Here is a 12,676-nt window from a genome sequence, read left to right as displayed (position 1 = left end):
TGATTTTTATTGGCGTGTTCATTTCGGACACCGAAAAATTCTAATTAATCACAATATTTCCACTTCAGTATATTTCTTAATGAACATTGCTGCGCAAACTTAATTGGCCGTGGTGTCCGTCCGTCAAGCTCCAAATTTGGAGGCGGGAAGCAACACGCCCTTGATCCATCATCGCCACTGTCCCAAAAGCATCTTCTGTTATCGAACCACGTGGTTGCCAGCTCGGTCTACAAGTCGCTTCACCCGCCCGGCCCTGACTCGAGAAAGGCCCGCCGTTCTAATTCAAATTTGGAGGCTGCAAGGGTGAGAGTCCCCCTCTCAGTGGCTTCGATTCCTAACCACCACTGGCCTCGTATCGCTGGTGAATCCCGAACGAGAGGTCGGGGTTCAGCAGGTGGTTGCCAGCTCGGGCTGCAAGCAACAAACTTCTGGAGAACCTCTCGCGGCTCGATATAATTGATGGCCGAGCCCGGTACAGGACCGTTGGCTGGCGGTTGAGACACACTGTATTAAAAGCTGGGTGACTCCCAGAGCCGCTCAAGGCACAGACATCAGAAAAATTCCAATCCGAGATTACCTATCCCGGGAATTTAACCCGTGTCGCCGATGCGGTAGTCAGACGCACTACAGACTGCAGCAAAAAATTAGACCATTGTGACCATTTGCATACTGACTACCTTCGCAGCTGAACGTACAGAAGAATGCATGAATATTAGCAGGAAAATTGTTCATCACATCCCCTATACGTGTTTTGAAGGAACTGTAGTGCATTAGTGGCGTATTCTCAATGTTATCGCGTTTACCGTCGGTAAATCAACGTTTTTTGTTTATTTGTATAGCTTTAATATATAGGTAGTTGGCAAACTATTAAAACAATCTTGTAAAACAGAATTTAAGTACATTATTCAAAGAACTTAAGTACTTGTTTACGTACGCCACTGATCGTTCTCCATCGCACCCTTCTGGCGACCGGGTTTCCTCCCATATTGTATGGGGGGAGAGCGAGGGAGCCAAAGAGTGCCACCCCTCCAAACAACGTTGGCGGAAGAAAACTGCTTGTTCCTTTCTGTTTCTGTGCAGCGCTTGGCAGGGACAGTGTTGCTACGTGGAAGGAAATTCAGGTTCGTTTTTAGGTGAAAAGGGGACTTTTATGAAAAATATCAAAATTGCCAGAAAATTGGAAGTTATGATACTCCCGTTTTTGTCTTACTTGCATCCCTCAATTGGTATTATATTTCTATTATATCTAATTCATCTAGATACGGAATCTGTATGATAAATATATACAGCGTGTCCACAAAGTCCTGCTACCATTACAATGAAACATAGCTCCTAAACTATATGATATAAAGACATGCGGTTTTTTGCAACGTGTTCTACAGCTCTCAAAGTTTTAATAAGTAGTGTTTTTTTTTTTCAGATTATGTTGCGAGCGACAATGACGACAGCACAGGAGAAGGCACAATGTCTGTGGTATGCCGAGTCTGGTAATTGCAAAAAAAACCGAATGTCTCTATCTCATATAGTTTAGGAGTTAAGTTTCATTGTAACGGTATCAGGACTTTGTGGACACGCTGTACAATAAGGATTGTTGCGGTAAACCAGGTCAAATTTTTAAATACGCCACTGACGCGCGTGTTCTTAAAAAAACATAATTACACAATGATTCTGCGCCACAACAAGCAAGGGTAAATGAATCAACTTTCAACGATTTGCAACAATGAAACCCACAGCAAATTAGCACAATCTATCTCGTGTATGATCGTTCGTGAACATGTCCATTTACGTGATGGCCCACTCGGCACGAGTCTTGTTAGTTCCGCCCGGCTGGTCAGCGAGCCGCAGGACTGGCCTTCGCTCTGCCAAGAACACAGTCGACCTGTGAACGCATCTGCAATAAATTTAGTCTGCGCACATTGCAGTCGTAATTCAACGCATGGTAGACTTGCTGTCCGAGCAAAGACAATCCCCCGCTACGAAGCTATTTATCAGTGCTCTAGAAATTTTCTTATTTCCTGGGCAGTCCCAATACTGGGTCATTACAAGCAGAGTGCATATTTTCTTACAAATGCTCTCAATTCGTTCAGATTCGCTTTTTTCCTTTTCACCATCTTGTTCATTTCTTTCATTTTACTTCGCTTTTGCGTACTTGCCATTGGCTAATCCCAAAGATAAGCAAGAATGGTGTTAAGATGAAATGACAATTACAAACACAAATGGAAAGCACACAACACGCGCCCCACAGAGAATTATACTGGCCGTGGCGCCAGAGCTTCATAATGCAGTTCAGGGTGTACTACAATTTCGCCATCTTATTTTATAACTGCAGACAACGATGTGGGTGCTTTTTTTGAGTATTTTTATGATTTTTTGCGTCTGTTTTCTGCTACTTTTATACAATCGCGACGATGAGAATTGATAAAGGAACATTAAAAAATAACACACTTAACCCGGATCCGTTTGGCCATTATATATATATATATATATATATATATATATATATATTATAGTGTGAGCGCGATTTGTAATTAATACACTTACTTAGTCTTACACTTTGTAATTATATAACACTGTTTATATAATAATGATTTATTTTCATTTTTAAAACTGTAACTGTAGAACAATTGTATAATTTTTGTATAACATTTCTATCTTGTTAAATGTGTTAAAGGTTTCATCCTGGAATGGAATGTCTCACATTTATGTGTTTTTCCATTTCCAATACATTCGAATGAATACATATTCGTTTCAATGGCATTTACAAAATCACCTCTGACATTTTATGTTAAACAAGTAAGATTATTTTTGTGCACGAGTGTGTGTATCCGATGCGTAGCAAAGTATTTTATGAAAAACACTTGAAAAGAAATCTTGTAGGACTAACTAATGAAAAATTTATTTGTAATCGAAGATCATAATAACTTTTAAGGTGTGGTAATATTATAATGGGGATTGAGATACGAAACTCTCGGATCCGGAGCCACATCCGTAACTTTCGGATCCGGAATTTTTGGATCCGGATCCGTTTGACCATCCCTAGATTGAACCCCTTGCTTGTAAGGCAACAGTTACATACGAGACTTGCTTCATCCTCAACTCGCTGATACAATCGAAATAATTTATGACGCGTTAAACTTGCATTTGATAGATATTTAATTTCAGAAAAATTTAGAACTTTACATTTTTCCGTATAGTTTAACACGAGAAGAACAGAAGCAGCTCATGGCAAACTCAGCGCTATTGAATATATTATTTTTAATATTTCAATGGCAGGTAGGAATAAAACATAGTTCAATTATACATTAGTAAAACTGTTCACAATATTCAGGTGGTATCATTACGTATGTATCGGAGTTATTAAAGCTGAAACGTATGACTCATATGAACACACGACAGAGCAAATTAGGTCCTTGCATAATAACGCTCGTCGCCTTTACACCTATCAAAATCCTGACAAGCAGAATACGACTCAAAAACCCGATCCTATTTTTCTTGGCTGGCGTTGCAAAGCAAGGGAGACAATTTGGCAAGGATTGCTAAGAATTTTGCAAATCTGCCAAGTTGCTTAGTCACTGCAAGACGAATGACACGTCATTTGCTTACTTCCACGCACAGAGGATCTCGAAACCAGAAATCGGGTGGATGCAAGGGAAGATAAATGGAGTACCTAAATAAACCACAAGAACTAATGATTTTCAACTTCTTTCTTTCGGAAAGCAACAAATTCAGTTGTCCGCAGTATTGCCAGCTGTAGGGGCATTACCGAACTCGTGGCGATTTTTACAATAATTTGCTCGTTTTTTGTTTTTTTTATGGAAAAGCTAAAATGTAGTGCCATTCTTCAATTTGGGGGAAAATCATCTTGATATTGTATCGAAAGATCAATTTTCCAGCTGTCTTGTGCGAAATCGGAGTAACATTTGCTGATTATCCGTATTGCAGTCCTCACTATGAAGTCGATTCGTATCTACAGTACATGTTGATGAATACATGTAATATTAATCCACAAAAAATACACGAAATCAAAATCAAGAACCTACACCGACGTATTCTGACATCATACCAATGTGAATAATAATCGTTATTTGCATTGCCTCATATTACAAAGATTAATTTTATACTAAATTTCATTGACAAAGTGAACTTTTTCCCAACGGAAGCCCAGACACACTAGCATTTTGAAAGAAACATTCATTTCTCGCTAAAATTATGAAAGCCAAACAGCAAGTAGCATGTGTAAGCAAGCAGCGTAGACATTTAAAAACATTATGAGTAGTAGACGTGAAAATTTGCTTGGTGCAGGGATTTTTGTGTACTTTAAGTACATTTTATATGCTTCTTCGGGGATATTGATACGAATTGGCTGGCCACACTGGCTGTTTGTGGAATTCTTCGCGCCACGGCCAAGCTCAAATCGTTGCAGCCTTCGTCTGGGATGATCGAAACTATGCAACCAGCAGAAAAAGAATGTGACTGAAGAATACCTGTTAACAAGGCAGTTGTTCTCTGCCTACCTTTCGCATTCTGTAGTCGTTCAGTTTAGCACAAAAGATTACAAGGTTATTGGAAAAATGCCGAAATTTCAAGATTTAATTTCTTCCTGAAAAAAGTTTTTAGATTTGGTCGTCTGGAGGAAGGAACCCCTCCTCCGGGGAATTCATTATTGTCTAATACTTCACTACATCATCTACCAAGAAAAGACAGAAATATATGAAACGCTAAGGAGGCACTGAGCCCCCTTGTTTCAGATTAGCTATGGTCCTCAATAAAAATGCCGGTTAAAAAGGACCTACACAGGAAACGCAGAAATACGTTAAAACAACTCAATTTTGGATTTTAAAAAACGTTTACTGAAATTAGTTTATGATAATCAGCTGGACCAAGAATTCAAACATACTTTCTAGAATGAAGAAATCATTCTCCAAACAGAGATAATAAATATTAGGAAAGATTCAGGCTATGGAGATCAGCAAAATCAGTTATGTTCTACCTAAAAAAAACTGACAGATCCAACAGGAAGGAAGTTCACACACCGCGTAATAAATAACAATTAACTGATTCGTCCCTGTTGGTTCATGAAGAAGATTCTTCAATATCATAGGAAGGCTGCCATTGTTTCACAAAACTGCGTCCAAAAACATGCGCAGATACTGGAAGCATAATATGAAAGCACAGATATCTAATCTACAGACTGGCACACAGAAAATAGCATGCAGTGATGGACTTTTCGACATACCTATGACGACAAGGTTGGCAGTGGACGTGGCGACGCCTGCCGGATTGGACGCCCTGCAGGAGTAGATGCCTACGTCATCAGGTGACGCATCCTTGATTTCGAGCGTGGCGGTAGATTCGAAAATCGACATTGACACACGGTCGGAAGGAAGGATTTCTTTCTCATTGAAAAACCACGATATCTCTGGGAACGGTTGGCCTTCGACTTTGCACTGGAAGACTGCGATCTCTTTTTTGTTTGTGATCACCGGTTGGAGTCTCTGGATGAATCTTGGTGGGATTGCCTTCGTTGTCTTCTTCCGCACTTCTGTCCTCACCATCTGCACCACGGACACCTCTTCGGTCTTCTTCTCGGGGATTATCTCCATCTCAGTCTTCCTGATCGGTGTTATTTCAATTTTTGAAACAGTGGTTTCTTCTGGTGCAGGTTCTGGCAACTCTGGCACCTTCTCAGGTTTTAGTTCTTCTTTCACTTTTATGGTACCTTCGGATACGAATTTCTGAGATATTTCAACCGCGACTGTCTTGGTCTCCTCTGTCAGTCGCTTCTGTGAGATTATCTCGACTTCAGGAAGAGGACCCCGATCGGGTTGCACCACCAGTTGTTCTTGGGCGGTGATCTTTTTAGCTTTGGTGTCCACTTTAACCTGCCTTCTCCATGCCGGTGCTTCTTCCGTCACTTCCGGTTCCTCTGGCTTCTCCTCTGGCGCTTTTACAGCTTCCTTCTCCAGTTTCTTCAAGATCATCTGCGTTTCGCTCTTCTGTTCTATTTCGATCTCCTCAACGTGTATATCTTCGACCTTCGTTGGCCTTACCAAAGGTGCTTCTACCTTCTGAGGTACCGGTTCTTCAACCTCCTCCTCAGGTTTGACCATCTCGGGTACTGGTCGCGGTTTCTCTTCTTTAGGAGTTCTTCGCCATGGAAGCTCTGTCTTTTCTGCTGGTTTCTCTTCTGGTTGTGGTTCTTCCTTAACCGGAACTGGTTCTGGTTTGGCTTCAGACTTCCTTTTCCAAGGAAGCTCAGTCTTTTCTGGTGGTTTCTCTTCTGGTTGTGGTTCTTCCTTAACCGGTACTGGTTCTGGCTTGGCTTCAGACTTCCTTCTCCAAGGTAGCTCAGTCTTTTCTGGTGGTTTTTCTCCTTCCGGTTTCTCTTCATCTTTAAGAGCCACGGGAACTGGTTCCTTCTTCCTTCTCCACGGTAGCTCAGTCTTCTGAGCTGGCTTCTCTTCAGGTTCTGGTTCGTCCTTAAGAGCCACGGGAGCTGGAGTAGGTTTAGCCTCCGACTTCCGTCGCCATGGTAACTCAGATTTCTCAGGAGGCTTCTCCTCTGGTACCGGCTCGTCTTTAACAGGAACAGGTTTAAGCTGCACTTCTTCTTTTTCCTTCTCTGGCTCTTTCTTGGCTCTTGCAACCGGCTTTAATGTCACCTCTTCCTTTTCTGGAGATTTTTCCTTTTCCGGCATCTTTACTGGCTTCAAAGTTACTTCCTCTTTCTTCTCTGGGGATTTCTCTCTCCTCTTCAATGGTTTTAATTGTACCAGTTCTGGAGAAGGTGATTTCTCCTTTTCCCTTCTCTTTCCAGGTTTCAAGACAACTTCTTCTTTCTTTTCTGGTGATTTCTCTCGCCTCTTGAACGGTTTTAATTGAACCGGTTCTGGAGAAGGTGATTTCTCCTTTTCCCTTCTCTTGCCAGGTTTCAAGACAATCTCTTCTTTCTTTTCTGGTGATTTTTCTCTTCTCTTGAAGGGTTTTAATTGTACAGGTTCTGGAGAAGGTGATTTCTCCTTTTCCCTTCTCTTTGTAGGCTTCAAAGTAACTTCTCCCTTTTCTTCTGGCACCTTCTCCTTCTTGAAAGGTTTCAAGACAACTTCTTCTTTCTTTTCTGGTGATTTCTCTCGCCTCTGGAACGGCTTTAATTGTACCGTTTCTGGAGAAGGTGATTTCTCCTTCTCCCTTCTCTTTGTAGGCTTCAAGACAACCTCCTCTTTCTTTTCTGGTGATTTTTCTCGCGTCTTGAAGGGTTTCAATTGTACCGGTTCTGGGGAAGGTGATTTTTCCTTTTCCCGCCTCTTTGCGGGCTTCAAAGTAACTTCTTCCTTTTCTTCTGGTACCTTCTCCTTCTTGAAAGGTTTCAGTTGAACCCGTTCTGGAGAAGGTGATTTTTCCTTTTCCCGCCTCTTTCCGGGCTTCAAAGTAACTTCTTCTTTTTCTTCTGGTACCTTCTCCTTCTTGAAAGGTTTCAATTGAACCCGTTCCGGAGATGGTGATTTCTCCTTCTCTCTCCTCTTTCCGGTCTTCAAAGTAACGTCTTCCTTTTCTTCTGGTACTTTCTCCTTCTTAAAAGGTTTCAATTGAACCCGTTCTGGAGAAGGTGATTTTTCCTTTTCCCGCCTCTTTCCGGGCTTTAAAGTAACTTCTTCCTTTTCTTCTGGCACCTTCTCCTTCTTGAAAGGTTTCAATTGAACCCGTTCCGGAGATGGTGATTTCTCCTTCTCTCTCCTCTTTCCGGTCTTCAAAGTAACGTCTTCCTTTTCTTCTGGTACTTTCTCCTTCTTAAAAGGTTTCAATTGAACCCGTTCTGGAGAAGGTGATTTTTCCTTTTCCCGCCTCTTTCCGGGCTTCAAAGTAACTTCTTCCTTTTCTTCTGGCACCTGCTCCTTCTTGAAAGGTTTCAATTGAACCCGTTCTGGAGAAGGTGATTTTTCCTTTTCTCTCCTCTTCGCAGGTTTCAAGACAATCTCTTCTTTCTTTTCTGGTGATTTTTCTCGCCTCTTGAAAGGTTTCAATTGTACAGATTCTGGAGAAGGAGATTTCTCCCTTTCTCTCCTCTTTGCGGGCTTTAGAGTAACTTCTTCCTTTTCTTCTGGCACCTTTTCCTTCTTGAAAGGTTTCAATTGAACCCGTTCCGGGGATGGTGATTTCTCCTTCTCTCTCCTCTTTCCGGTCTTCAAAGTAACTTCTTCCTTTTCTTCTGGTACCTTCTCCTTCTTAAAAGGTTTCAATTGAACCCGTTCTGGAGAAGGTGATTTTTCCTTTTCTCTCCTCTTCGCAGGTTTCAAGACAATTTCCTCTTTCTTTTCTGGTGATTTTTCCTTTTCTCTTCTTTTTACAGGCTTCAAAGTAACTTCCTCCTTTTCTTCTGGCTCCTTTTCTTTCTTGAAAGGCTTCAACTTTACTTGTTCTGGTGACGGAGACTTTTCTTTCTCCCTCCTCTTTACGGGTTTCAAAGTTACTTCTTCCTTCTTCTCTGGTGACTTTTCTCTTTTGTGCGGCTTCAGCTTGATTGGCTCCGGGGATGGCGACTTTTCCTTCTCCTTCTTTACTGGTTTAAGTTTTATTTCCTCTTTCTTTTCTGGTGACTTCTCTTTCTTGAAAGGCTTCAACTTAACCGGTTCTGGCGAGGGGGATTTGTCCTTTTGCCTTCTTGTTGGTTTCAATTCCACTCTCTCCGGCGACGGTGACATTTTCTTCTCCCTTCTCTTGACTGGTTTTAATACTACCTCTTCTTTTTCTTCCACTGGTTTTTCCACTTTCCGTTTGACAGGTTTTGAATGTATTTCCTGTGGTTGCGGAACTTCTGGCTCTTCTCTTTTTACAGGTTTTAATTGTGGTTTTTCAGGTTCCGTTGTCTCCTTTTCACCCCTTACAACTGGTTTTAATGTTACCTGTTCTTGTTCTTGTGAAGGTTCTCTTCTTTCTCTCTTTACAGGTTTCAGTGTTATCTTTTCAGGTTCTTCTGCTTCCTTCTCTGGAATTCTTCTCCACGGAGCACGTTCTTGTTTCTCTTCAGGTTTCTGAGATTCTTTTACGTCTTTCTTTGTTCCTCGCCTCCATGGAAGTACTTGTTCTGTAGTTTCTGTTTCTTCTGGTTTTTTATCCTTTTCTACAGGCTTTAGTTCCACTGTTTCTTGTTGTTCTGGTTGTTCCTTGGGTTTACGAACTGGCTTCAATTGTACTTCTTCATGCTTATCTGGTTCTGGCATCACTTTTGGTATCGGTTTTAGTTTTACAGGTTCCTTTTCAATCTCCTCCATCTCCAACTGTTTTACGGGTTTCAATGTTACTTCCATCTTCTCAGGAGTTTCTTCTGGCTTTTCCTTCTTGACTGGTTTCAGCTCTACCTCTTCTAATTGTTCTTTCTTTGGCTCAAACTTTTCCCTAGTTGCTCTCTTTAATTGTATTACTTCCTGTGTCCAAGGTACGGATTTTGCGGGTTTTGTTCTTTCTTCTTCCTCTTCTCTTCTAGGAGTAATTGTTATAGTATCTTCTTCCTCATGTTTCCTTTCAATTTGGGATATATCCTCAGTCGTTGTCTTGTCTAAATGAAGGAGCGTGGTATCATCTTCAGTTGTAACTTTTAATAGTGTTTCATCTTCTGTCAATTTCTTTACTGGCAGCAAATGGGGTAGTTCTACAGTTTCTTTGGTTACTTCTTTCTTTTCTTTTTTAACAGGTTTTAATTGGACTTCTTCGAGTTTCTCCTTTTCTAATTCTTTCTTATCCTTCACAGTTGGTTTCAGTTTTAACTGTTGTTGAGTCCAAGGAATAGGTTCTTCAGGCTTCTTTTCAGGGATTTTCTTCTTTGATACCTCTACATCCTTCTTTGTCTGTAAGAGGGACGTGTCTTCTTCGCTTGTAGTTTGAAGAGTGGATTCCACATCTTCATCCTTTTCTGATTTCTCTGTCGTAAACGGTTTAAGCTTTACTGGCTCTGGTTGAGGAACCTCCTTTGTACCTCGTGACACGGGTTTGAGTTCAACATCCTCCAGTTCTTCCTTTGAGATCTCTTTCTTTTGTCGTTGTACAGGCTTTAATTGTACCTCCTCCAGCTGTTCCTTCTGAGGTTCCCTCTTTGTACTAACTGCCGGTTTCAATTTAACCTGTTCCTGTGTCCAGGGAACAGAGGTAACCTTGGCTTGTTCCTCCAACTCTTTCTTCGTGGTTATCTTGATCGTATCTTCAGTCTTGCGCCAAGGAAGTTTTACCTCCTGTTCTTCAGTTCTCTTCACATCGAGAAGCGATGTGTCCTCTTCGTCGGTCCTTCGTATCACACCAGTTTCAGTTTCGGGAGCCCTCCTGACTTCTTCCTCTGTTTTCTTGACGTCCAAGATCGTTGTATCCTCTTCATCGGTTCTCCGTAATATGCCAGTCGGTTTTCTGGGTTTTAGCGGAACAGTTTCAGGAGCTGTAGGCTCTTCTGTCTTTCTTGGAATAGGCTTAAGTTTGATTCCTTCTGGTTGTTTTGGTTCCTCTTGCTCTGCTTGTACTGGTTTAAGATCCACATGTTCTAGTTCTTCTTTCTTAAGTTCGCGCTTAACCCTCTGAGCTGGTTTCAATTGCACTTCTTCTAGTTTTTCCTTTTGTGGCTCCTTCTTCTCGCGAACAGCTGGCTTCAACTTGATTGGTTCTTGTGTCCATGGTACCGATGTTGGCTTTGCTTCTTCTTGTTCTATTTTCGATACTTTAGTTACACTGTCTTCAGTCAGTCTCCACGGAGCCTTGCTAGGTTTTCGCGTAATCTCTTCTTCTTCGGTTCTGTCTACGTCCAACAATGACACGTCCTCTTCTTCAGATCTCTTTAGAACTGATTCTTCGGGATGTTCTTTGGGTTTCTTTGGTCGTAATGGTTTAAGAGATACTTCTTCTGGTTTTGGAGCCTCGTCTCTATCCCTTGAGAAGGGTTTCAGAGTATATGGCTCTGGCTGTTCAGGCACTTCTTTCTCTTTTCTGACTGGCTTCAGAGTAATTCCTTCAGGACGATCAGGTTCATCTTTCTCCCTTTTCACTGGTTTCAAGTTAACCTTCTCCCTCTCTTCTTCAGGGCCCTTCTTCAGTTTTTGAGCGGGCTTCAGCTGCACCTCTTCCAGCTTTTCTTTTGGTACTTCTTTCTTTTCCCTTCGTGCCCTTTTCAACTTGACCTCCTCTTGTGTCCATGGCACAGTACGCGGTTTTGCTTGCTCGAGTACCCTTTGTGCTTGCGGTGCTCTATCCCTTGAAGCACTTCGACGCCATGGTGCGACGCTCTCTTCAGTTGATTTTTGCCTGTAACTGTCAACCGATCTTCCACGACGCCTCCAAGGCAGAGAAAGATCACCCTTCACTCTTCCCCTTCTTCCAGCTTCCTGCACCTCCTCTGTACTTTCCACTGCCAAAAACTCGCTGTCTTCCGTCACCACCTGTTTCTCCAAACCGGTGATCTCGCTTTCTTTCTCGCCAACCTTACCAACCGTCACATACTTTCCACCTTCCTTCTTATCTGATATTATGGTAGTTGCGGGCCTTGCAGTGCGCCCTGAAATTCAAGAGATCAAGAGATTGTTACAAACATTCCTTCTTGTTTTATTACAGATAACACGGACGCAGACACGGTGCAACGATGGGTGAAGCTAGGAGCTAAAACGTCACTACACAGAGGGTAAGAGGATTGAAACGGACACAACACATCAACAAAGAACAATCACACTCCCGTTACCCCCCTAATACCAACCAAAATCTTCTTAACGCCCCCTATTTTTTCACAAAGGGCCGATATTTGACTATTTCGGCACTAAATTAACCACTACACCCTCTAAGTACGAACTTACGTCCCCTAGATGGAAAATTCTGGATAAACATCTGCGACAGGGAATATTTCTACAAATGTAAATGAAAAATACATTTGGTTTGGATGTAAATTTGGTTTGGATGTAAAATACTAAGTTTGTCGAACTTGTCAACACCTAAGTTCGAAAAAAAAACTCTCTTTTGAGTCTACTTTATGCACAGGATTGCACCTACAATTCCAAGCTGGATCAGGTAAGATAAGGTTAATTTCCCTGTGCATATAGCACCGTGCCATGAAGACAAATTTAGGGGATGTGGGGGTAGGGCCCCACACATTCTCGATCTCGGTCATTTTGGAGGTGATGTAATCAGCACCAGTCTCTGGCCGCCTTTAACCCCCCAGGGTTACCCCAGGTATCGATTGATTCGAGGATGGGTGAGCCCTAGAGCCGCTTTATGCGGTGACAAGGCCGGAAAAATTCCGACCTTGTATCACCCACCTCGGATCAGTTACTGAAATGCTCCCCCTCCCCCAGCAAATCACGTGGCAACTTAAGCCACTAGGCTACTACAATACCAACCACTACAATGTGGATTTGATTTATTGATTTGGTTGGTTTTCCTTCGCTTGTCTGCAACCTTTGGCTAATCGCGAAGAGAGGATGTATGATGGCATGATGGAACTGATGAAAGGAGTCATACAAAGAACGCCCAACCCGAGATTCGAGCCCGGAACGCCTGACTAAAATATGGAAAACAGTACTTTGCCATAGTGTTATGAAAGGGAGTAGCAGGAATGAATGAATGAATGAGTTAAACTTTTTGGGTACGTCGGCACTTAAGGCCATTCTGAAGCCTTCCAATATATTCGGAGAAATATCCCCCTACCTAAAATTCT

General features: G+C 42.1%; 1 protein-coding gene across 22 annotated transcripts in view; it reads right to left on the bottom strand.

The window, feature by feature from the left end:
* The window catches only part of sls (sallimus), an 854,140-nt gene that overhangs the window by 162,356 nt on the left and 679,108 nt on the right, over positions 1–12,676 (bottom strand). For 20 of the 22 annotated variants that reach the window (XM_083122061.1, XM_083122066.1, XM_083122070.1 and 17 more), the window contains one exon: positions 5,237–11,527. The exons of the other annotated variants lie outside the window; for them this stretch is intronic. In XM_083122061.1, the coding sequence (XP_082978187.1) occupies positions 5,237–11,527 (6,291 nt within the window). The remainder of the gene's footprint in view (positions 1–5,236; positions 11,528–12,676) is intronic. 22 annotated transcript variants of the gene reach the window in all.

Source organism: Lepisma saccharinum, chromosome 5 (assembly GCF_977018435.1).
Source record: "Lepisma saccharinum chromosome 5, izLepSacc3.1, whole genome shotgun sequence".
Taxonomy (NCBI): domain Eukaryota; kingdom Metazoa; phylum Arthropoda; class Insecta; order Zygentoma; family Lepismatidae; genus Lepisma; species Lepisma saccharinum.
This window is presented reverse-complemented; position numbering and strand designations above follow the sequence as displayed.